Source organism: Hoplias malabaricus, chromosome 5, assembly GCF_029633855.1.
Source record: "Hoplias malabaricus isolate fHopMal1 chromosome 5, fHopMal1.hap1, whole genome shotgun sequence".
NCBI lineage: Eukaryota > Metazoa > Chordata > Actinopteri > Characiformes > Erythrinidae > Hoplias > Hoplias malabaricus.
Window position 1 is genome coordinate 7,310,306 of NC_089804.1, and position 27,672 is coordinate 7,337,977.

General features: G+C 39.4%; 1 protein-coding gene across 1 annotated transcript; it reads left to right on the forward strand.

The window, feature by feature from the left end:
* The first annotated feature begins 208 nt into the window (after positions 1–208).
* rbbp8l (retinoblastoma binding protein 8-like) lies at positions 209–26,770 on the forward strand. Its single transcript, XM_066671991.1, has 15 exons — positions 209–408; positions 9,220–9,286; positions 10,215–10,257; positions 11,300–11,395; positions 11,607–11,719; positions 12,630–12,705; positions 15,966–16,162; positions 16,252–16,304; positions 16,957–17,018; positions 19,658–20,360; positions 22,542–22,695; positions 22,977–23,011; positions 23,112–23,214; positions 24,095–24,189; positions 24,624–26,770. The coding sequence occupies exons 2-14, from the start codon at positions 9,220–9,222 to the stop codon at positions 24,181–24,183; spliced, it is 1,791 nt and encodes a 596-aa protein (XP_066528088.1). The 5' UTR covers positions 209–408; the 3' UTR covers positions 24,184–24,189; positions 24,624–26,770.
* Positions 26,771–27,672: the final 902 nt, after the last annotated feature.

Genomic DNA, 27,672 nt, shown 5'->3' on the forward strand with positions numbered 1-27,672 from the left:
TTTCTAGTTTTTTTTTTTTTCCCTCCTCCTCCCTGCCTCTGCAGATCTGGTCAATCAGGTTTAGTGGGATTTCAGCAGGACCGGTTTATCCAGGGAGAAACTGGTGTTTGTGCGTTCAGGTTGAGAACTGCACCGACCTGTTCTCTTCTGCTGCTGGAAGAGAGAGAGGTGGGGGGGTGGTGAGAGAGAGGGAGGAGAAGGAGACACTAGAGGAGAGGAGAGAAAAGGGTGAAAGAAAGAACTCCTAATTTTGTTCCGTTCTGTCTGTGTTTCTCACCCCATTCTCTTCTGATAAAACTGGATGTCTAATGTGACCCTGTTCGGGGGGGTCACGGAGGCTGGCAAAGGACTGAAGTTGGTAGACAGCTGTTGTCTCTGAGGGTTGTGTTTCACAAGCTGGCACCAAGGGTGAGTTGAGCATTCACTTCACTGGAAGACAAGATGCAGAGATAATTACCCTGTGTATTTAATACTATGCTGTTTTTAATCTTTCCTTCATGTGTTAACTGCTGTAAATGATTCTCTAACTACATTTAGGCCCTTGCAGTTTAAGTGGGTGCTGTATATATAAAAGCATGGTTTAAGGGGACCTGTATTCTTTGGCATGATGGAGCACCATTTAATATCTATGTGATGAGTTGGAGTGTGTTTTGTAATCCAGAACTAATTGTGCAACACCAGAATGTTCTTGAGAATACCTGCAATCAGTTCCTACAAAAAAGAACACACACACACACACACACCTATTAGAACCTATTTATTAAGGTACTATAATAGAACCTTTTGCTAACAGTGCGTATAAAAAGAATAACTGGAGGCTGATTCATCCAAAAGCATGCACACAATTCATGTTCATTCATTTCATACAGTTTGTTGACATCTCAAGGGTAATACCTATCTTAGTGCAACAAACGGTTCTTTACTACGTGGAGCAGAGAACATGAACTCTATACAACAAGAATGTTTATGAATCTCTCATAGTCATAGTCCTTAGGGGCTGTGACAAAGTGTGTATCTCATGTATCTGTATATAGTTGGTATCAGAAGAACAATCAAGTTACCTACCTAGAGTCATTTAAATATTGACATGTACATGTACTCCAGGCATATTTAGCTAAATTCAGTACAGTTTAGCATGCCTTTTTAGTTTTAAAATCATTTCCAGCTTAACATGATTAAGTCAAACATGATTTGTGTCACTTAAGTATGTGTGTTCTTATATGCATGTGTGCACATGCATATATGTGCTGTGGACCTGTGTGAATGTGTATATTTGGTTATGTGTCCCCTGCCTTAAAGGGCCCATGTTATGGAAAGTCCTATATTAAATATGAGAATTTGAGGCCATATGTGAAAATATCATACTAATTAAAGGCAATTGGAGGGAAACGCGGCTCTAAGCTTCGCATGTGTGTTTGAGGGAACTTAACAACTGTTGTTTGAACGTGGATGAAGTGTAACTTGTCTGTAAGGTTTTTGTTTGAATTACCACAGAAACTCATTTGTAACTCAAGTTGTTTAGTTTTGTAGCACTGTCAGTAATGCAGGTAGCCGTCTCATGAGTCTGGAGTTATTTCCATCTGAAGTGATCTGAAAAAGCTAATATAAGTCAATATTACCCACCTATGGAGCAGGAATAGAGCAATATCCTCATTTCGGTTCATGCTTCTCAATGTTTGAAGTTCTCTCAGTTGTCTAAAAATACTCCAGACACCTCTGCCATTAGCAGAGAGAGAGAGAGAGAGAGAGAGAGAGAGAGAGACTAGCATACTGGATTGAGCCAGTTTGTTTTTTCATTAATTTACAAACACTGGGCCTTCACAAACACATTAGACCAGTGTCAAGCGTAAACAGATTGGAGAGGTAACGAATGGTGAGGAAACATCTTCTGAATTTTGTAAAAGGTTTTTGATTACAATCGTGAAACAACCCATTTCTTGTTCAGTGCTATGTACCTACAACCATGCATTCATCAGTTTAGCCCTGAACCTTCACACTGAAGTTATAAGGAGTGTTTCAGCTTTACTTTTTTAAATAAGTCACAGTTGACACCAATCAGACTGAATAAAGAAAAAAATCATATCAGTTTAAAAGACAGAATCTAAACAGTCTGATTAATTCTAGGGCGGCATGGTGGAGCAGGTAGTGTCGCAGTCACACAGCTCCAGGGACCTGGAGGTTGTGTGTTCGATTCACGCTCCGGGTGACTGTCTGTGAGGAGTAGGTGTGTTCTCCCTGTGTCTGTGTGGGTTTCCTCCACTCTGGTTTCTTCCCACAGCACACACATTGGTAGGTGGATTGGCGACTCAAAAGTGTCCGTAGGTGTGAATGTGTGTGTGTCTGTGTTGCCCTGTGAAGGACTGGCGCCCCCTCCAGGGTGTATTCCCTGCCTTGTGCCCAATGATTCCAGGTAGGCACTGTGACCCTGAACTGGATAAGTGGTTACAGATAATGAATGAATGTTCCTTAAAATAGTAAAATTAATGAATCTCAGGGAATAAAAAACCCCACTCGTCCACTGTTCCATAAACTTTGTGCTTCATGGTTTATTTCCACATTCCAGCATGACCACTGTGGGGTATCTGTTTGTGACTGGCTCAGTAGGCATGGTGGGGCACTTTGGCTGACCAGCAAAATCACCAGATTTGATCTCACTTGTCAGTTTACAAAAACAGGTGAAATGCTGACATAAGCACAAAGGAACAGTGGCTGAAATGAGCCCCCAATGTTAGAGTGGACTAAAAGGGACAGGAATTACTTTAGCAGACTTCTTTACTCTTTATGTGATAAGAAAGATGCTACTATTATTGTTCACAGCCTATATTTCATACTCTTATTCAGTAATCATTTTAACATGATTATTTTCATTATTAAAGCTTATCTTAATGCTATTAGAATTAAACAAGTGTATATATAAAGTATATGATCAATATATGTTAAATGTTCATGTTACAATAGCATGTAAATGACTTTTTTCTGCACTGATGGTCAGTTTTATCACGCCATTCACCATTCACGCCATTCACAACAGCCCCTTTAACCCTGTTCTTCAGTGTCACTGCAGAGAAACTGATGTAGTGGTGGTGTTTTACTGTAAGTTGCCCTGGTACGAGTGGCTCAGACACAGTAGTGCTTCTGGATTTTTAAAAACTGTTAATCAGAGGATGACTAACACAAACAGTGCAATAACAGATGAGCTACACTCTCTGACACTACCTCAATGACTGGACCATAAAGGTATGTGTGTCTGAGAGTGGCCAGTGAGTGGGCGAAATCCACACATACCAGCACAACACACAAGAACAAGTCAAACCATGACCAGCTAATACCTGCTAATAAAGACTAATAATAGGCTAATGAAGTATGGAGAGCAATAGGTGAAGTACAGTTGGTAATTGTAGACCAACAAAGTGCACCTATACTGTAAGTAGTGCTGATAAAATGGATAGTGAGCGTAGAAACAAGGCAATGATTTGAATGTTACAGCTGATCAGTGAATATATAAATGCACTGGTTCTTTGACAATGAGATATTTTTGCAGCTTAGTTCCCATACATGGACTGGGAGTGATTGGCACTTCTTCCAATAAAGTGTTGCAAGAGGCAGGGTTGATATTGCACATCTCCAGGGTCCTGCAGTTGTGGGTCATGGTCTGTGAGGAGTTTGGTGGGTTCTCCGCATGTCTGTGTTAGTTTCTTTCAGGTTCTTCGGCCTTGAGCCCCCGGATTATGGGCAGGCTCCAGACCCACCTGAACCCTGACAAGAATGAAGCGGTTACAGAAAATGAAGGAATAAATTAACGTTTGTTACGTTATTTAAACCAAGCTTAAATATTACAATAAAATCCTAAGTAATTGGGGTTTCCAACTGTGGGCCTTCTATCTTCTACATTTTCCAAGATTTACAAATGGAATTATTTATGTACGGGTTTTGATGTATGTAGTGATTTTTGGGGCAGCTCTGGCAGTAAGTTTAGAGAAGTAGGATTGGGAGGTCAACAGTTTCAGCCTCTTGTGTTAAGTAAGAGCAATGTCTCCTCCCTCATCATTCATGGTTGAGGTGCCCTCAAGCAAGACACCTACCTCCCAACTGCTCCCCAGGCTCTGGGATGGCTGCCCGTTGCTCCAAGTGTGTGCGTGTGTGTGTGTGTGTGTGTGTGTGTGTGCTCACTGTAGTTCGCTAATATGTGTGTGTTTTCACTGCTGTGGAGGGAGTACACACAGAGACACAATTTCTTTGTACTACTATGCATATTTTCATGCATATTTCATTTAATTTCTATTTTTGCGTAAATGTGTATGTGTACATGTGTGAGTGTGTACGTGTGTGTGTGCGAGTGTGTATATGTGTGATAGGTTAATTTCTGAGTTCTGAGGCAGGTTCCCTCTTGCTCTTGCACTGTAACATGGGACACTTTGCTGACATATCCCAACATGCAGCAGAGGGAGGGAGGGGGAAAGCCTCCAAATGCAAAAAAAAAAAGAAAGAGCTGGAACAAGTCATAAAATCTTTTTAAACTAGTTAAGTCAAGTCTAGTTGGGTCTGTACACACCCTATAAATGACCAGAGAAGTTCGTTTTAAATATATATAATTTAAAAAAAAATTATATATATATATTAACTATAATGTTACATACATTTTAAATGATTTCAGTTTCACAGTAATACTCACCCATTCATATTTAGGACAACATGTGATTAGACCTGAAGTGAAGTAGTGTGTAGGACCTGCTCATCCAACATTTCTTATGACATCAAGTGTAGTTTGACCCTGTCTCTCTCACACAGGGTCAGTTCAAAGCATTCCACATATCTGTGAGAACTTGAGGCATACAATTTGGAGAACAAGGTCAGGTGTAGATGTTGGGTGATTATTTCTGGATCACATTTACCACTCCATCCTCACCCGAAATGTGTTGAATTGAATTCCATCACTCCAGAGAATGCAGGTCCTCTGCTCCACAGTGCCGGACATACACATTCTCATGTGTGCTCCATTTCATATCATGTTTATGCAAGTTGTGAGTGGACAATTCAGAGTCTGTGAGGGGGTTCTCTAAATTTTTGGATATATTGCGTAAATTGAGAAGCATTATTTTCATATTAAAAATTGAGGTGAATGGGTTCATCCTCAATGGACTGAAGAAACTTTAAGAGTAAATGAACTCTAAAATTTCTTCATATAGACATGGTAGGTTGGGAACCAAAAGTGACTCATCTACAGCTGATTTAAATATCCCTTTATGGCACCTCGTTTGTAAATGTATCAATAAAACTGACCGTTGAAAATTACTTATATACAAATGATGTGTGTGTTTTGCCATTAAATTTAAATTGCTTTCAAGTAATGAGAGAAGAGGAGGGGGGCAATATGGACCACACCCAAAGGCATGCCCTCAGCGTGCTAGTGCAAATTTGCCAAACCCGTTTTCTCAGTTTATACAAATGTTTATGGAAAAAGCTCACCTTGACTCGAGCACTATTTAGTGCAGATGTCTGCAAAATTAATGAGACGAGTTTCATGAAAATCAATATTCTGTGTTTTTGTGAATTTATTCCTTTAAATATATGTAACCACTCATCCTGTGGTCAACCATCAGGATCACGGGGCCTACCCTTAATCACTGGATGGGGCAGCAGGGCACCACACACTCACACATTTACTCGTATCTATGGATACGTTTGCATGACCAAATCACCTACGAACCTGTGTTCCAAGACTGTGTGAATAAACCAGAGGCAACCCATACAGACACTGGGAAAACACACTCTTCATAGACAGTGACCTGAAGCAGGGCTTGAACCCACAACTCCAGGAGTTGTGATGCAGCCTTCTTTCACAGCGGTCAAATCTGGTGAGTAGTCAGAGAGCTCAGACAGTAGGGAATATCTAGAGAGGACGTAAGTCCTATAATAGTATAAGGAATTAAATTACTGGTATCATTTCCACCCAGTGATCAGTAGAACACCTTGGCCTCATCTCTAACTGGAAGATGCACACTACGGGCAATGCGAATGTAAACAGAAACAATAAAGGCACTTTACCTGTCCCAGCTATCATGTTAAAGACGTTAACAACCCATGGCACTGATATTTGTATCAGCATAATAAACTGTATTTAGGTTTTAAACCATTAAAGTACAGATTCATACGGCTACTGTCTACAGAAAAACAATGTTTATCCTCAGGAATAAAGGTAAAAACGTTAACTTTTAATGCAGGTGAATGTAAATTAATTGTCATGTTATATTCCATGTATTTGAACTTACAGTTTTGCTCATTCACAATGTGGAGAGTAATTATGTCCAAAAAATGTAGAAAAATCTGAATTCTACAGGCTTTCTCTGAAGATCAATGATATGGAAATTAAAAATTGTGTTCATTGACAGAACAGTAAACAATAGCTAGGACAGTAGATAGACTGTAGTTATTTAGATTTTTTACTATCAACAGCAAAGAACATTCGGTCTTTTCATAACACAGCAGTAGAAAGTATTAATCAGTAATATCTTTTGCCACAAGCAAGCATTATTTATCACGTACAGTCTGTGAGCAGTAACTATATAAAGCACCCACTCTCTCAGGTATCTGTTTAGGTGAATGTACAAATTTACCATATGCCATTAGAATGCTAAAAAACAGCAGCCAAAAGGTGCTGGATCCTCATTTAGAGACTCTGCGTGTGACTAAAGTACATAAAGATGTACATGCGAAAACATACCAGCACCCACTGTTTTAAGGACTTTACTAATCAATTTGGGCAAATTCACAATGCAGCACATTATGTATGATGTATGTCTGAACATTTGTTTCATAGATATTACATTATCAAAAGGTGTTAAGACCTACATAAAATGTATGAATCAAACTGAAATATTTTCTTAATTATTTAAAAATAACTAAATGCAAAATTGCTTACTTAGAAGATCAGTAGGTCATGCATTCATTCACTCATTATCTGTAAGCGCTTATCCAGTTCAGGGTCGCGGTGGGTCCAGAGCCTACCTGGAATCATTGGGCGCAAGGCAGGAATAAACCCTGGAGGGGGCACCAGTCCTTCACAGGGCAACACAGGCATACATACACATTCACTCACACACACTTTTGAGTCGCCAATCCACCTACCAACGTGTGTTGTTGGACTGTGGGAGGAAACCGGAGCACATGAAGGAAACCCACGCAGACACAGGGAGAACACACCAAACTCCTCATAGACCCGGAGCGGGAATCAAACCCACAACTTCCAGCTCCCTGGAGCTGTGTGACTGTGACACTACCTGCTGCGCCACCGTGCCGCCCAGACTGCATGTTATATTTGAGCTTATTTGTAGATGCCTCCTTATTTGAACATTTCTTCTGAAAGTAGCGTTTTAGGTGGTTAGCCTCCTTCGATACATTAAAAGCTTACTTTGCTGGGGAAAGGAACATAGATATTGGAACATAACTAAGACTTTGATGGCATTAAGTCCCAAAAACATCAGTGGTCAAGTACCGCAGCAAATAAGAGATGCTCTTGGACACAATGCATTTGAAGACAATAACAATATTAACCTACAATTAGAATGATTATTTGTAATACTATTTTATATACTAAATGACTATGCTTTTTATATAACAAGTTCCAATAGTATCGAACATCAAATGCAGACTTCAATATTTTAACAGTAAAGGTTCCATTTAACTTAACAACTTGACATGGTTTGAGGCAAATATGATTTATGTCATTTGCATACACTTCCATTTCATTTTAGCCACGTAGAGCCTTGTAACATCAGTGTAAAACAAACAATGCAAATATGAACTGGCTAATCAACTCTATATGCAGTAAAGAAGGAATATCAGGTCACAATTAATCTATCACTAAGTGTTTGTTTATTTAGCATTAACTTCGTGAAATAGAGAAAACATTATAGAGGAGATATTGGGAACAATTACAAACTGACCTAGACAGACTGGTTCTACCACACTGCTGCAGGCATAACTTTATTTATGTGTGTGTGTGTGTGTGTGTGTGTGTGTGTGCGTGCGTGTGTGTGAAAGAGAGAGTGTGAGAGAGAGAGAGTGAGAGAGAGAGAGAGAGGTAGAAGAGCGTGAGAAAGAGAGACTGTGAATGTTATCACACTATTTACATTTGAAAGTATAAGCTGTAAACAAAAAAGACAATAGCAGGTTACAGTATGCCCACTTACCAGCCGTTGTATCAGCTATGAAACCAGGTCCTACACATAAGTAAGTGTTAATGCAATACCATTCAGATAAAAATATGACACAGGATCTTATCTCAGACATTCCCTGGAAATGTGTGTGTGTTTTTTTAGACTGGACTGGTCTGGCAGGGTAATGTGATTGAGAAATTTAGGTCTCAGAAAATCAGATCACATTTCCAAACAAACATCCAACTGCCTGATCAAACACATCCAGTTCTACTGTCTGTCAGAGAGAGACAGAGACAGATAGTAACTCTATCGTGTCTATTTCATGTGTCTAAAATCAAGGACTGGTCAATGGATGTTTACTCAGCATACTATGTTTATAAATGTGACTTAAAGAACTTCCATACAGTGTCAATGTTGTCAGAACAAATCCTTGTATCTCCAGATGGCAACTTTTTTAAAAGAAGGATGTAACATACCTCGTATAAACCACATTTCGAGAATGGGATCGGGATATTTATTTATTTATTTGTTTGTTTGTTTTGATACTCGCAACACACTTGGGACAGGGGCAAAATAAGAGTGCACTCTAAAAAAGTTGGGACAGTGGCATTTTTACCACTGTTTTACATAATCTTTCCTTTTAATTATGCTCTTTTATTATATTGGAACAGAGGATAGCAATTGTTCAAATACAAATTCACATACATACAGTGTAATGCTTATACAATTAAACATGCTCTATGCACATTCCAAAGCCACCGTGAACTCCTGCCTAAAAATACATCTGAGTTAACCCTCCTGTTTCAACAACACACATTGGTAGGTGGATTGGCAACTCGAGAAAAGTGATGTGTGAGTGTGTGTCGCCCTGCAAAGGACTGGCGCCCCCTCCAGGGTGTGTTCCTTCCATGTGCCCTGTGCTCCAGACCCACTGTGACCCTGAACAGGATAAGCGCTTCCAGACAATGAATGAATGATTTTTGTGATCATGATTTCATGTTTTGCTACAACAGTCATAATTCATGTTTATATGACTATCTTCCAATCTCTCTCTCTCTCTCAGATGGCTGTATCAAACTTTGCAGAACTGCTTCATAAGCTGAAGGAGACACATGAACAGGAAGTGGAAGGTGAGATTAGGAATGATTGAATATATGCACCGTACACTATTTATGCTACTGCACCCCTCCAGTATTCACAATAATATTTGTGATTTTTTTCTCCATGCAATTCTTATTATTCAGGCACTTAATAATCACTCACAAGACACTTTACAAACCAATTCCCTGTAGCTCTTCTTTTAAAGAGGTTTAACCTTTTTTCTTCCCCCTTTGGAGGCCACAGCTAACCATATTAAAATACACAAGGCCCAGTCACACTTCACTAGAAATTTATTGCGACGTGACTCTAAATCTTCAGTGTTTAAATCAGAAAAAACTACTCAGGCATGTAGGACAAGTAATACATATTTAGCAGCAGTGTCTTTGCCAATGAGCCTGTTACTCATGTCATGGGTCTAAAACATCCCCATTCCATGACAGAACTTGGCTTTTTATGTTGGTAACAATCTAGATGGCTGTTTTATTATTTGGCTTAAAGAATGTGTTATTAAAAAATCTGTGACACAAAGGGTTTGTTAACAGAATAGAAATGTTTTCTTGATCCATCAAAGAGGCATGTTAATATTTAATGCAGCACCATCTGAGGAATTGAAGGTCACAGGCATTAGATATGTACTGTTTTTCCCACACAAACTTCCCCTTTATGCACAGACATTGCACCAGATTCCCTGGATTTGCAGTGACAAGCCTAGACTTATTCAGACCATAAAACTGGTCACAGGATTTTTAACCAAGCAATATTGCCTCACTTGTTTAGAACCTATGCCATGTTCTAATTTTTTGGAATCTTTTGCCAGCATCCATTTTTTAAATTATTTTTAAGGTAATAATTACAATTAAAAATGTAGATAAAGTTAAAGCATTTAATATGTTGGCTTTATACTGTTTTCGTTTAAATCCCATGGCCGATATATTTTGTTGTTCTCTCCTCCAATAGGATGGCAAGAGAAGGTAATGGAACTGACCAATAAGAAGAACTGGTGAGTCTCAATCACACAGTGTACAAGTAGTACACTGCCCTGAGATTTAAGGTCTGACTTCACTGGTTTTTATCCTCTTTTCTCTCTCAGACTTGTTCTTTTGGTTGATCAATTTGGGCAAATGCAGCACAAAGCTAAATACAATAGCAACAGCCATCTTGATCCATGTCTGAAGTTTACTCTGCATTTTAACCCAATCCGTGCAGTGAAACACACAATTACTAACACACAAGGGGGCAGTGAGCACACATGACCGGAGCGGTAGGCAGCCCTAGCCACGGCACTCAGGGAGCAGTTGGAGGTTAGCTGCCTTTCTCAAGGGCACTTCAGTCGTGACCTGCCCGCTCAGAGTCCTGTTGCTTTAAAAAGAATCAATCAGTCATTTTCTCCTATGGTTCTTCATGTTATTAAAATAAAAATTATGTTACTGACAATTAGTGTCCTGGAAGAGAGTCTTTTTTAAAACACGTATGCCACAATTTTGTGGGACACACTCATAAGATTTACTGCTTAAATCAGGGACTACAAAGCAGTTTGATTCGATAGCTCATGGGAGATGCAATTTATATTAAAATAATTTCCTTTTTCATTTTTTTGGTGTAAAAATGATTCACCTCACAACTAAGATGTTATTGTTAGATGACTAATTTGCTGCAGATTAATGTCACTGTAGCATCACGGTGGCGCAGCAGGTAGTGTCGCAGTCACATAGCTCCAGGGACCTGGAGGTTGTGGATGCGATTCCTGCTCTGGGTGACTGTCTGTGAGGAGTTGGCGTGTTCTCCCCATGTCCGCATGGGTTTCCTCCGGGTGCACAGTCCAAAACCACACATTGGTAGGTGGATTGGCGACTCAAAGGTGTCTGTAGGTGTGAGTGTGTGAATGAATGTGTGAGTGTTTGTGTTGCTCTATTAAGGACTGGCGCCCCCTCCAGGGTGTATTGCCCAATGATTCCAGGTAGGCCCTGGGCCCACCGCGACCCTGAACTGGATAAGCGGTTACAGATAATGAATGAATAATGTCACTGTGTGCTCTGTTGTAGTGATGGAAAGAGACTGGAGGAGCTGTACAACAAAAATCAGCAGATGAAAGAACAGCAGAGGATACTAACAGATAACATCAAACAACTGGAAAACATGTATGAGTTTGTCTGTTGTGTTTGTCTACACCAATAAACCAAAACATTAAGACCACTTGCCTATGATGCTGTTAGATAAATGGCAAATCCACTACTTGCTTATCACTCAGTATATCCCAGACTGATATGATTGTTATGAGATTATCAATACTAGTCTCTACCAATAGGAGTGGTCTTAATCTTGATGATGTATAACTGTGTGTTGGTTTAGGCTGCGTGCAGGTCTGTGTGATAGGTGTACAGTCACACAGGAGGTGGCAAAGAAGCGACAGCAGGATTATGAAAGCTCTCAGCTCCAGAGCCTGCAGCACATCTCTATACTGAGTAAGATACCAATATAACACTTGTCTTCTCATTCACGAAAGGTTCCACCACCACATACACCCATTCTCCAACATCCACACTGGCTTCCTGTATCCCATTCAGTGCAAAGTAGTTTTCCACACATATAAAAACATTTATTAGCCTTGCTAATTCTTTATCTGATCTTACAAACCTACTGGTACTCTCAGTTCATCTTCAGCTGGATCACTGTCTATTCCCACATCCAACCTACACAGCACTGGTGAGTGAGCATTATTAATCTACACCTCGCCACTGGAAAGTCATCCCATCACATTCAACAGTCCAGCTCCTTCTACACTTTCAGAACCCACCTTTACAAACCATCTCTACTTTCAAATATTACAAACACACAAACTGGTTAAGACAAATTGGTTAGTTAAATGTGAGAACAGGAAATACAATAGTGCATGTATGGTAAAATAGGTTTAAAAACTACATACAAATACAGGGTGATCCAAAAGTCACAGGTCATCCTTTCGAAAGGGAAAATGACATATCTGAATGCCCCAACAAGTAACGGGTAAGGGACCTATCTTTTAGGCTATGTCCAGGACATGGCCGCCATCTTGAAAGTCACCATATTGAATCAAAGTTTTTTTTTCCAATGGGAAGGTGGTCATGAAGCAGACCTTAAATGTTTAGCACTACCTGACAATGCAGTGCAACAATGGGACCATCCATTCTGACTGAAAACAGCACTGAGCATTTAGGGCGTTTGTGTGTGTGTGTGTGTGTGTGTGTGTGTGTGTGTTGGGGGGGGGGGGGGGTTGGGGGCAGATACTGTGATGTACTGGTGCCCCCTCAAGTGTGCGTTCCCACCATCAGCTTCTCTAAATAACTTCCCTTATAATCTGCTCTTTTTCATTTTCCTGGCTTCCTCCTCCGGCAGTGACAGAGGTCAGTGCCCTGATGAAAGAAAATGAGAAACTGAAAGAGGAGGTGAAGGGGCTGCGCAGACGGATAGAGTGAGTTTGTATTTATGCAACAGCATATAGAATAATTTTGCACTGCTATGAATGCATGAATTGTAAAAACGACACAATTAGGGCATGCTTTTGTATAGTATACCATATTTTTGCCAGATTACATTTTCAAAGCCCTAATTAGCTTAGCTTTCCCTTTAGAAATGTGGTAGCTTGCCACATAATAAAAGTCCTGGAGATGAAACACGGTGTATGAAACCAACACATTTTAAAATCTACAATTATAGTATAATTATGTTCCCTGATTAAATGTACAAATATGTACAACTGAGGGTACCACCACAGTGACAACATCTGACAATGTAATATCAGTAAGTGTCCTTTTCATACAACCTTGAAACAATGTAAACATACAGCAATTGCAGTGTATACAAATGGTACATAAAAATAAATAAATAGAAAATACATTTGTAGCTGGCATTGAAATTTGAAATTGGCAGTGTCAATTTCCTAAATCCAATTAACTTTCAAATACTGTTTTTCCAAAGAAACAATTGGTTTTACACCCTAAGAACTGCCATTTACATTCAGACTTTTCTTTAGAAATGTCATTTATGTACTACACTAAGGCCATATAACAAAACGCTTAAAATACAAAAATAATTTAAGCAGGTTTGGAAAAGTTTTTAAAAAATGGCAGAAAGGTACTTTAAAACAGTTTGAGTTTCCTCAAATGTGTGGAAGTCCATATTTGACACTTATTCATGGCATACATCAGTTCCATCAACAGTTAGCAAGCCTCTGCTGTGTTGTCACACATTGTCAATAACTCACTGCCCTCAACAATGATGAAAATATCAGCCGTATCCTCATCTCTGGCAGCCTGGACAACAAGGATTTTCAGGATGTGCAGTGTAGTGAAAGAATGTTCAAGTGAGGTCACCTTAGTTGTACTCCTTGTTGAATTCCAGCTCTATAATTAAACATAGAGATTATGTACATGTTCTGTTCCCTTCAATATATTTTCTTTAAAAGTCTTTAATGAAAAACTGTAAACTGTTTATGCATGCAAATTCATTAACTACAGATCTTCAAATGTAAAACATTATCAGGTTATAGTACAAAGGGTTATGCTACAACTGATGCTAAAGATCTCAACTAAATAACTTAAAATTAACCTCCTGTCTGCTTTTCTCCCTGCCCACCTGCATTTTTCACTGCCCCAGCAGTTTTCTTAATGCAGTCCATTTTTACATAAAGAAAATGAATTAGTTTATGTTCATAGTTAATTTTGAAAAATTGAATTAACTTCACAGCTCCAAAAATAATCTACTTCACATGCTTTTGTTTATTTTTCTCTCAGTAAATAGGTTTCTATTGCTTTCAATATAACCTCCTTCAACCCATTAATCACTAGCCCAAAGGATTAGTGTATGTGGAATTATATATTTAAAACATTACATTACACCAAAAACCAGCACTGAGATTGAGAATGTATTTTAACCTACTTATTACTTTGTCTTCTTAAAGTGTTTAAGCAGTTTTATTTTTATTTTATTGAAATTGATACTTAGGTATGCGGTTCTGTGTGACATAAAAACCCACAAAAATGCTCACATCGTCTTGTAAAATATGCCATCAAACCACATAATTACTCAAATTAAAATAACTCATGTATGAGCGATTGTCATTTAAATATTTTCTATGTCAGGAAAAAAAAGCTAGCTAGAGAAACAGGTTAGCCTAGCTAAAGTTTGTCATTTGGGGGGAAAAAAAGGTTCAAGATTACATATGTAACATATAGCAGTTGATAGAATAACGTACATAACATTTAGGATGTTAACCTTATATTTTTGGGTACATGAGTATTTTAACAAGTTAGCTATTTAAAATACTTTTGGAATGAAGCTGTTCCCTGAGGCCGGTGAGAGCTGCTCAATTGAAACTTATTCTCAAAAATGTATCACCATGGGCCAGCAATGCTTAAATTGACCAAAATAAGAGGTGTAGTATGTCATGTGGGTTGTACTTGATTAAATTCAACTTGTTTAGAAACAATATCAAAGTATCAAATACTATTGAAATTTTTCAAAAACACATCACTACGGGCCAGTAATGGTTAAATTTATCAAGGTAAGAGATGTAGTATACATCGTGTGAGGTTCGTCACCTTCGTTTTTACTGTGTAGTGTAGTTTGTAGTCCCTTAGCTCTCGCGGAGATGGCGGCAGCCCATAGAAAAAAATATTTATTTCGTGTTTTTTTAAATGGCAAACATTTCTGACATAAACTGAGTTGTAGTTGCTTGTCTTGGATCCCAAAAACAATACTTTGCAAGTATTAAGTCATTTGCATGCACCGTTGGAGAATTATTGATGAAAGAAATCTGAATTTGCGAATATGAAACCAACTTTACCGGAGTATAATTTCTGTCGTTCGTGTCTCAGTCATTTGGCATTGGCATTTAACAAGTTAAAATAATGATTCTGTTTATTTAACATTTTTTACATCGTTTCCAGACAGTTATCAGTATTTTATTTTTAGATGTGGGCCACATACGATTAATACAGTGTAGTGTGCTAGCTGCAATGGCAATCGCCTCGCCAGCCGACAGTGCCAACGTGCAGCCGAAACTGGGCCAGATACAGGGTGCCGCATTCATGCCGAGTCGCAGCTAGCCGACAGTGCCGAGCCCGAGTCAGAATCAGCCCAGATCTATCTTGTTAGCTGGGATAGACATAGTCTTCATTGAAACATGGAAAAAAGGGTTAAAAATAACTTAGCAAATAGCATAAAGTAGCTAGCAAATGTAGTAAGATGGTAGCGCAACAGCGTTGCTAACACTTAGCTCCAGAGTCCTGGGTTGTGGGTTCAAGCCCCATCACTGGTCTCTGCTGGTTTGAAGTAAGGTGTGCTCTCCCTGTGTCTGTACAGGTTTCCCACAGTCCAAAAATCACATTCCGATAGGCGGATGGGCTGTATGAATCTGTCCACTGGCATAAATGTGTGCATATCTGTGTGTGTTTGTTGCCTGGGTTCTAGCTTTGCACCCATTGATTCCAGGTAGGCGGTGGACTTGGATACTGTGACCCATGAATCATTAACTTTTTCTAGGTCAGGATTAAGCAGACGTTGTTTTGAGGGTCATGTATTTAAACACTAAAGTTAGGAGTGTGTTTCCAAGCTTCCGGCAGCTTGTTGTTCACCCTTTAATAGGTGATAAACATGTGCACTACAACAAGACCCTCTGGGCTTAGGACAAGTACAGAGGCAGGTATTAAAGTATTTCATCCATCTTTTTAGGCAGCAGAACGGTCACCCAGAGGAAACCAAAAGCCCAGAGGTCAAGCATTCCCCTGACCCTTCTGCCCGGATGACCTCTGTGCTGAAGTCTGAGCAGTCGCCAGTAGGAGGCGCCACCACATCAGTAGCAGTGGTAAAGCGCGAGATTGAACACGGTGAAATCCCAGAGCCGCTGTGGGACAGAAAGGAGGCATCAGGTAATGGCTGATTAATCTGTGCCCAAGACCGCAGTATGGCATTTGTGGTTTCACTTACATAAATACTTGTTTTCTATGTATATATGTAGATAAAGGATCTGAACACAAACTAATAAAAGAATGGAGTGGAACCTCTCCTTTTGTAAGTAATTTGTAAGTTTTATTCTACTTCTATTTTTCTGGGAAGATATAACACCAAATGTATGAATGTTGGATACTTAGTTCTGGATCACAGAAGGCATGTGAAAAGGGTACTGAATGGAGCTTCACAGCCCAGTGCTTTCATTACATACTTACAGTACCTCTGGAGATTAAATAAGCTTAATGAATGCATGCTTTCATAATGGGCTCCATGCGTCAAGAAGAGGGGAGGGGTATGGCTGCCCCTCAGTTTTCACATGATCTCAAATATACTGTGCAACTTCAATACCTGACCTTCCTAATGTCCTCTTAATCCATTAACAGCTACTGTAAAAGCTTTTTTAAGAAAAGTCGAACCACGTATCGCATCAAAAGAGAGGACAAACTACATATTCATTCATTATCTGTAACCGCTTATCTAGTTCAGAGTTGAGTTTGGAGCCTACATGGAATCAAATTCCATATTGATTCACTTCATTTCAGTAGCTATTTGGTGTTCAAAAACATCTGACTATATAGAAATCACTCAGAATTTTTCTACTGTCACTTTTAATTTGAGTCTAGAGTCCATTTTGCTATATCTGTTTTGCATTTGATGCAGTGGTAAAGAAAGTATTGATTAAACACTGTTGAATTTTAAAAATTCATTTCAGGAGTCCAGTAAGTTTCCTACTCTTGTGAACTCCGTAAACCTAACAACATGGAGAGATAGGAGGTAAGATCCAGAAGCTGCACATAGCATAAGTCTGTATCTATATTTAAAATTTTTTAAAACATCTCAAGATGTGCCTTTTCTAAACTGTGTGGAATTTAAGAAAGGGACTATCAATAATGCAAGACTACAAATACTCATCTTTCTTCTGGAACAAGAGAATGTACAATAATGTACATATTTCAGACAGCACAGGGAAAAAAGAAAAAAAAAAAAAATCTTAGGGATGTTCGGAAGGTGAATCAAGTTGTCACATTGCCTTAAATCTCCTTAAGCTTCCTAAACATGAGTATGTATTAGGTATGCTAATTAGTTTAAGCAATATTTTTTGTAACAAATGTAATTCATATTTCAAACATTCTCCTGTACTTTTGTCATTTTATGGAAACTCTAGTATTAATAATAACAACAACAATTGCCAATCACATAGTATTTTTTCCCCCTGTGAAATCCATGTAAAGAAATCCCAGTTTCAGCTGCTTATAGAGCATATACAAAGGCTACAGGCAGATATGAACAATTTAAACTTAATTACAAAAGGGGCAAAATAGAAATGAGAAAAACAAGGTGAGACTAAGCCTGAGAATTCTGTGCACTCAGCTGAAGGGAAGCAACAGGGCTATTCTTAGCATCATTAGAGCCCTAAAACACTGTTTTACACCACCTTGACCACTTCCTGACCTAATAACCCCAGCATGCACCAAGCACATAACTGAAAGTTTACCTCTTGTTTTATTTCTTTTAAAATGCTCAGTTCCCATAATCTGAATATGTTCTCACAAATGTATAATTGTGTTAAAATCATTGCATTTCAGTCTATAGTTATTTGTATTCTCTGTACCCTTTCGTAATTACTTAAGCATTGCAAATTAAGTATAAATGCAATAAAACCATGCAAAAATGCACTTATGATATTTGGTGGTTTGTTTAAGGGCAGGTGCTACTTGGACTAAAAATGCAGAACCACTGGTCTAAATGATTATAAAAATGGCCGTTTAATACTAAGCAAAAGTTATCATAATTGAAGCAGGAGAAATACAAATTTTCACTATACAAAATCATTTTCTATACCTAATGAGTGAGTAATCTGTAATGCTTTTCTATGAGGTGTTTTGCAGTTCAATTTGAATAAAAATCAACTATTTACCCCAAGCACCTCTGGCTGTGGTTCAGAAAGGAGGGAGAGTTAACCAAGGGAGGAACTCTGACTAACTGAATAAACTGAAGAATAGAGGGAGAGAAAGAACTGTCATGGGAGAAGCCATTGACTGACTCAGCACAGATTAAAAATGGAAACTTAATAGAGGCGTTAAATTTCAAGTTTTAGGGCCATGACATTGAAAACTATACATATGATTCAGAGAATAAAAAAAGTCAGAAATCTGAGAATAATGTCTGAATAATTCTGAGAAAAATGTCAGTATAATTCCAAAGTCAGAATTTTTAGAGAAACACTGGGTTATCATTTATTAGAATATGTAGAAAGAGACCGACTCAGTCTGGGTGCCATAGAGTGAGTTGTGAAAGAAGCAGTCAGTGAAGTGAACAGAATTGTCTATTAAATTCATCCACACGACATGACGACTAAACCCTGTCAGTGCAGCCCCTGACTGCGATGCATACAGCTTTAGTTTATTGTATGAGTCCATGAGCTGTAACGCGTCGGAGCCTCGTGTGCACGACGGCGTTTCACTCGCTCTGGATCCATCATTTTCTTGATCATTAATTGTATCCTGTAAAACTACATGTCCTCTTCTGAATAAACGGGTTCTTGCATGATTCAGAGTTTAAAATTCTGATCATAATCTGGTCCTGATGTGGCAGCGAATGGTGTATTTATTCCTAATATCTATACCATTGTATGACTTTAGCAACACACTGCATTCCTCAATTACACTGTGGTTGTGTCTGCCCCATTACACGTACAGCGAATGATTCCAACATTATTCTCAGAATTATTCCAACATTATTCTCAGAATCTTATTTTTTTTTCTTTTTCAGTGGCTCTAAAACCCCATCGTACTAAATCCTTTTTCCCCTCAAATCAAATAAACAAATGAGAGCAACCAAGAATAAAACTAGAGAAGGAAGAGAATCTAGAATTCAGAGAAGTCCTAACAAGCACAGCTTGGAAAGGTCAAATCTGGGAAATGGTAACACTGAAGAGAACCAGGAACCAAGAGTAAACTGTGAGATTTTTTTTTACCTGTTATCAGCACTAAAGAGAGCAGTACCAGGCCTGGGGAGAGCTTCTCATAAGTAGAGGCACACACAGGTGTCATTTGTTGGCCTTTAATTACTGAAGAGATACTCTGTCTCCCTCTGGTGACCTGGAGTGGCCTAGCAGGTGGGCTGTTACTGAAATACTGAATTTATTTTCAAAATGTGGACTCAAATTTTTATGACTTTACACTCAAAAATTACAACTTTATTCTTGAAGTAATGATTTTAATTTCAAAGTATTGACATAATTCTCAAAATATTCACTTTTCTCTTAAAATCTAATATATTAAAATTTAAGTTTTCAAGGGTGTCCCCACAAAGCTGACAGCTGAGCACAGTAGAGAATACATAATCAAGAGCCTGCCAGAGAGGAAGGATCATTTAGATGTGTCCTCTAATTCCTGATTTCCTCCCCACAGGGCGGTCAGTGTGGACACCCTGGAACCTCGTACATCTCCAACTGCACCGTCCCTTCCTTTTCATCTCCATCTGTTGAAGAAAAATCCCTTTACGCCCGAGGAGCGTCGACAACGATTGTCTATCCCTGTCCGGCCCTATCCAATCAAGACAGCTCCGCCCAGTCTCCGCTGGCCCCTCCTTGAACATGCAGATTGGATGACTATGGCAACAATGGGGAGTGGAGCCCATACGAACGTGAACCAAGATTCCACCTCCACTATGCCTCGCTACTCGGGCATGGTCAGTCCTCCTGGAGGTCTGGAGCCTCGTCTGCGAGTCCAAGGGACCAGGCACCAACGACCATGGTCAGATCAGTTGGTCTGTTCACCCCAGAGGAGTCACTCCAACTCATGTGATAGCAGAGAGGGCAGAACCACAGTTTCGGTCATATCGTCGCCCAGCTGGAAAGGTCCTGCACAGCAGCCTGAGAGAATTTTTGGGGAGAATCTCAGAGAGAGGGAAGAGGAGACCCCTCTAGACTTGTCAAGTGCGGGGGGCTCCAAAGTCAATGAAGCACAGACAATTGAGACGGAAAAGCAGCGAGACATAGCATCGTGTTCTTCTTCGTCCTCATCACCTCCCGCTCCACTCTCCTCGCCCTCCTCGGCTCAGTACGCCTCTAGTCCTCAGAGTGATCCGCAGACAGCAGACACTAAACCACAGGTAGTCAGATCATACTTAATGTGTTTAAAAGATTCTAGTCCATGGGGTGGTGATTCTAGTATGGGGTGAAGTAGCACCCAAGCTTGTTGGAGCACCCTCCACTGAGGATGAGATATATAAAAGTATATAAAAGGGAAACAAAACTGATTAGGAAACAGTAGTCGCTCAAAAGCTACTTAAATAAATCTAGTTATAATCCTAATGTGGAACTTCTTAATACATCCAGCAGCTATATGCCTAGATATTCTAATATCGTTAGACTCTCTGTGTATTATGCCTGTTTCTTGTGAAAGAAACTACACATTTTTTAAATCTACACAGTTTACATGCTACATTTTAAAGTATGAATGCTGCTTTTAAAAGACAAACCTACTTTTAAAACCAGACAAGGCATGCATACTACTTTTTAAAATATGTATCCAAAACAACACTCAATCACATCACAATAATATTTTATTTAGTCACATGAACTGCACTGACACATACATTTAAATGTATGCATATTTAGGGTGACCATATTGTGGTTTTCAAAAAGAAGATATTTAGGGCAGGGCGTTGGCATTGGGCCCATTGCTGCTTTGGATGGAAGGTTTGGCGGGAAGTGGATAAGAATAAGAACTCATTCATTATTAATTCATTTATCGTCTGTAACCGCTTATCCAGTTCAGGGTCGCGGTGGGTCCGGAGCCTACCTGGAATCACTGGGCGCAAGGCAGGAACACACCCTGGAGGGGGCAGCAGTCCTTCACAGGGCAACACACACTCACACCCTCACACCTATGGACACTTTTGAGTCGCTAATCCACCTATCAGCGTATGTTTTTGGACAGTGGGAGGAAACTCCGAGAGGATACCTCCAGGTCCCTGGAGCTGTATGACTGCGACACTACCTGCTGTGCCACTGTGCCACCCAATTAAAAAATTATTACAAATAATCTAAAAAGAATTTTGCTTGTCAGTTCCTGACAGTGTATGATCATGGATAGCTGGTGATATTCTGTTCATACCAAACTGTGTTGAAATTACCAACATTTAAAGCAGAAAATTCATGATCATAACAGGAAAAGACAAAATTAATATTAATATCTACTTGATAAAGGAACAGGGCATCACTGGGAGCCAATAATATATTTAGAAATACTTACATTTCTTTATATTTGTCTGACTGATAAAATGGTGCTGCGTGTAATGTAAGTCACAGCTTCTTTTGATATGTTGAGTGATGGCTCAATCTCTTAAATGAATCCATAGGTGTTGCCTGTTTTCATGTAATGTTAAAATTAAACAAAACAGCTGTGCATATGTAAATTACTCATCAGAAAATCAGTAACACTCAGATGCAGTGTAGTGTAGATGCAGTGTTTGTGTGTGTTATATGGACCGACTAGTTGACTTTCAGTTTTGTAAAATAGGGAACAGAATATGTAGTCACATGAATAATAGAGAAATGGATTGTGAAAAGTTATTTTAAAACATTTCAGCACGTTTCTGTTCAAGACTCTAGTAAAGCACCAGCCTGTTGAGTCCTGCTCAGCTGCACACCAAAGTGAATGGTGTTTAAGCAGCAGCAATGTTCACAGCTGAAGTGGCACAAATGTATCTCACTTGAACAATTTGGCTTACCCCTCAACAACGTCATCAAACATCACCAAAGTGAACACTTCTAGGGTGGATTTAGGGCTTAGGGCCATATTGGGACAGGGTGAAAGACTGCAGACATCCAAAGCTGAGTCCCAGACTTTTTATATTCCCCGTCTGATGCATTATTTAGGTCCCTAAAAGAGGACGTGTGGGGAAAAAGAGGATGTATGGTCAGCCTTTCCCACTACTCACATACATTTTTAAATAAATATTTTTTAATGTGTGTTTTTTTTTAACCCTTTTACAAAATATTTAACAATGCACTTCTATTGGTTATTGGAAGTAACTTCTAGCAGGAATCTGGCAGCATGTGCTTCAGCAAGAAACTGCTAATATATTAAAGAACTACAGATTATTTTCTCTCTGTGTGTGATCAATCATAATGAAACTTTTCTGTTTCTACTCTGTAACTTCAAACAGGGGTCTTTCCAAAGGTGTAGAATAGGTTCCTATCTATGTGTTCAAGAGAGGATTGTGGATATTTGGATTATACAATAGACAGTTACTAATAGATTGTTTCTTTCTTGCAATCTTTCTCAGCAAGAAGAGACATGGGAAAGGCCAAAGGAGGAGGAGGAGGAGGAGGATGAGGAGGAAGAGAAAAAAGAGAAGAAAGAGGAAAAAGAGAAGAAAGAAAATGGTGAATGCTCAGGGAACGTGAAGATCCCCACTCTGAGCATTTCACTTCGTCCTGGTACAAAGTCAATAATTTGAAATGATATTTAATCACTAAAATTGTGCATTACAATCTTGCATTTAATGAACATTTACAGAACTACAGAAAACCCTACTTTGATTTGGTTGTCTCAGAATAGTAAGGCAGCCTGGTAACTGGCTTGGGACAGTGCTTTTTTTGTTTTTGTTTTTGTTTTTGTTTTGTTTTGTAAAGTGTTATCCGAGTTGTAGTTATGAAATCTGATTTCTCAGTTTGTTAATCTCATAATAAATAATGTTTGTCTCTGTTTATTTACTTAGTCGTGGTCCTGGAATCACTAAAAACTGCAGCGAAGGTAACTTTTTTACATGATACTAATGTATAACCCCATTTATCTCTGTATCTATATAGTCTCTTACAATGTTTAATGCACTGTGAACGCTTTGCCGTTGCAGAAGGAACAGGACACAGAGCAAAGCAACAGTCCCCAGGAACAAGAGGAAGAGGAGGAGTATAACCAGAGCACAGCGCGGAAGAGACCAGGTCAGGACAATGAAGGTATGAGGATACTGGTCATTCATTAACCTTTCGATCATTCATCTGTCCATCTATTCATATCACCAGTCCATGACTTGTTGCCATATTCATTCATTCATTGTCTGTAACCACTTCATCTATACATATATCAGTCTACTGTTTTATTGAACCATCCATCCATCTATTCAGCCATCCAGTCATTCATTTATTCATCCATCTATCCATGTATCCATATATCTATCTACTATTCTAACCATTCAATCATTCATTATCTGTAACTGCTTTTCCAATTCAGGGTCGCGGTGGGTCCAGAGCCTACCTGGAATCATTGGCCGCAAGGCGGGGAACACACCCTGGAGGGGGCACCAGTCATTCACAGGGCAACACAGACACACACACACACATTCACTCACACACTTACACCTACGGACACTTTGGAGTCACCAATCAACCTACCAATGTGTGTTTTTGGACTGTGGGAGGAAACCGGAGCACCCGGAGGAAACCCACGCGGACACAGGGAGAACACACCAACTCCTCACAGATAGTCACCCGGAGTGGGAATCGAACCTGCTGCGCCACCGTGCTGCCCTATTCTAACAATTTATTCATAAATTAAACTAATTCATACTTTAACAGAATCATTTATTAATTCAAATTATTATTTAACCACACACTGCCCTGTGAAGGACTGGCGCCCCCTCCAGGGTGTGTTCCTGCCTTGGTTCCAACAATTTGGGGTAGGCTCCAGACCCACCATGTCACTGAACTGGATAAGCGGTTACAGACAATGAATGAATAAATGAATTAATTAATTAATTAATTAATTAATTAATTAATATTCCACACACCCATGCACTGATGTATGTTTTTATATTCTGGTGTTGTTTTTCCGGCTCAGTTCTTTCCCGGAGGCTTCTAATGGAGAAGAGAATGAGGCTGATGGTGATGCCACAGGGTTTCAGCCACGGAGACTCAGAACAAGGCTGAACCAAGGTCTCTTTCTCTTTCAAACACTATTTGTGTTCAATTCAGGGTAATTCACAAGTTAACATACAGAAAACACTTAGATGAGATTAAGGGGGCGGCACGGTGGAGCAACAGATAGTGTCGCTGTCACACAGCTCCAGGGTCCTGGGTTTGTAGGTTCAAACCATGACTCACGGTCTGTGAGGATTTTGATGTTTTATTTGATGTTGGAACATACATAGCCTCTCGTTGTGAAATCTAGTAAGGTAAGGAACTAATGTTGAATGCTTAGATCACATAAGCAACTCCAACTCATTCCAGGGATAGACCTCTGTATTTTAAGATTAATATATTTTCATAGGTTCAAGTAAATTCAATATCTGTTTGCAATATGTTTGTTTCCTGTTACACTTGATGTCCCATCATTCCATACTAATTTTCTTTGTTTTATTTTGTTACAGATTCAATCAGTGGATCTTTAGAAAGCCCATTATCCAGTGGACTTTCTGTTCTCTGTTTAAAAAAAAAAAAAAATACAAAAGGACTGGCCCTCAGATGCAGTGCTGTTAAAGCGAATGTCATGTGACTAACGCAAATCACACAGGAAAGAAACGCAAACCACATCTAATCTTAGCACTTAGGAGCTTCTGAAGACCTCAGTTTGCTTAGAGCCTTGTCTCTGACTAGATCTTCAGCAAATCAGGAAATGGGTGGTGGACCTGAGGCTGTGGCAATACTTAAAATCGGACATGGTTTTTCTCTGACCCTTTTTCTCTCACTTTTTCTACATTTTGCACTCTCTAAATTCATCCTTATACAAGACGACTTCCAAATAATAGCAGAAAGTGTAGTGGGGTAAAATAATCCTTGTAAATTAAAAGCTGGCAAACAATCACAATATTAGTAATGTTTGAAGTTCTACAATGTCAGCCCCATTGTTTTTTCATTCATTCATTATCTGTAACCACTTATCCAGTTCAGGTTTGCGGTAGGTCTGGAGCCTACGTGGAATCATTGAGCACAAGGCTGGAATACACCCTGGAGTATTGCCAGTCCTTCACAGGGCAACACAGACATACACACCTACAGATACTTTTTGAGTCACCAATCCACCTACCAATGTGTGTTTTTGGACCGTGGGAGGAAACCGGAGCACCCGGAGGAAATCCCCAGAGGAAACCCACACGGACACAGGGAGAACACATCAAACTCCTCATAGATAGTCACCCGGAGCGGAACTCGAACCCACAACCTCCAGGTCCCTGGAGCTGTGTGACTGCGACACTACCTGCTGCACCACTGCACCGTCCCCCCATTGTTTTTGTAAATGTATATTCAGTCTAAAAATGCACCTTCAGTATGTTTTAGAAATGTTGGGACTGAGGCAGTTATAGACTAGGAGCGCTTAAACAGATGATGGAATCATCAAGATTTAAAAGCCAATCCAGAAAAGAGGTCTTGTCCTTTATGAGCCAGGACGACGTGAGACTCAGCACTTTAATAACACTTGCTCCAGTTGATAATGATATCGTCTCAGTACATTGAGTTTCAGGAATATTAGTGACTCTCTGTTTGAAAAGATCAAAGAGCCAAATAAGACAATGAAGGCCCAATACAGGAGTGTAGGACCTCCAAAACATAAAAAAACATTAAAAATTAGATCTGTTTGTGTTTTCATTCACCAAATTATGATTCGGTTGATGAAAGTAAAATCTTGTCCAACTCTCTTTAGAATGTTTTGTAGGCATTCAAACAGGAATAAATATATTATTTTTATATCAGGAATGCTTAGGTCACTGCTTTCTGTTTTTACTATTTTTTCACAAGGGTTTTTTGATGTAGATGATGACTCAACTGAAATGACGTTCCTTCCCCCTTTTTATGAGTTAGGTTCAACTATTTTCACTTCTGTGTCCAAGGGTGGTCTCTCTCTCTTTCTCTCTCTCTCTCTCTCTCTCTCTCTCTCTCTCTCTTACTTTCTTTCATAGAAGTAGTGTCTACCTCGCCAGGCTATTTTTGTCAGTGTTGGCTGCCTCTTGCTAACGCGACAAAAGGAAAGACCCTCCTCTTCCCCTTTTTGGTTTTTTTTGACATGGCAGAGAACCTGTTTTGTCAGAGTGAATTTTCCACTTGCGGCAGCTGGGTTTAGGCGGGTGGGGGTTGGCGGGGGGGGCTGAAACTGTCACAGTAAAAACCAGAAATGTGTTAAAAAAAAAAAAAAATTATGCCAATTTTTGCCTTTCAACTTCTCACTTACACACTGCTGGTCTGTACAATTTAAACAGCTCAAATGATTCATTATGATTATATGCCTCTACTCCACCTAAAAGTACTCACAGGGGATTTTCAAGCACTTTTAGTGGTGTATTATCTGACAAGTTTGCATGAGTAATAAATAACATTATTCTTACTGTACACCAAAATAAACCTGTATAAACCACTGGGGTGCGGGAAACGTGTTTCTATGTAGTAAGCTGTGTCGAGGTTCACTGCACAGAGCGGTGCAAGACAGCAGCGTGGACTCATTTCCTCTGACGCTGTATACCTTTGGGAAATGTTGTTTCATTTTGTCATAATGTCAATGAGTTTGAGTACTATTTTAAGATCTGATGTGTAAATTTATGATTAAAATAAATTATATGAGAATGTGGCTTATTTTCATCACTTCATACACTGATTAACAAAGCATTGCATCAATTAGCTCAGTCTGTTATTTTTACTTATGTTTTTTTCTGGCCTTTTTTTGTTGTATAAAGTGGATTTTATTCAGTATATATTCCATTATATATTGCATCTGGCGTATGAGGATGTCAACACCTGATCACCAGCTTTGGCTTCTCTGATCACTAATATATTGTTTAATTATATTTATATAGTAGCTGAGGACTGGCGCCCCCTCCAGGCCGTATTCGTGCCTTGCGCCCAATGATTCCAGGTAGGCTCTGGACCCACCGCAACCCTGAACTGGATAAGCGGTTACAGATAATGGATGGATGGATGGATATATAGTAGCTACAAAATTAAAACCACTTTTAAGTGAAGTGAATTACATAAATTAGTTTTGATGAGAGCATCTCCTGAACAACTTAGAAAGCCTCATGTGAATGAGGCTTTCTAAGTAAGTCATGGTACCATATCAAGTAAGGACAACAGATGGACCAGCAACAGGGTCATGGGCTCACAAGGCTCACTGATGCATGTGAAGACAAGTCTGTCTTGTCTAATCCCAAAGAAGAGCTACAATAGCACTAATTGCTGTGCTGACCTAGGCATAGACTGGTCATATTGTCCATGCTCTCAGTAGTGTGTCAATGTGTGCATCACTCACCTTGAGAAGAATGACAGCAGGGAGCACTACGGGAAGAAACCAAGCTGGCTGAAGCAGAGTGATGCTCTGGATGATGTCCTGCTGGAAATCCTAGATTAGGTAGGTGAGGCATTGTCCTCCTCTCTCGGTGTGACCTATCAAGTTTGTGTGTGTGCATGTTTTAGGGGTGTGGCATTGGACCC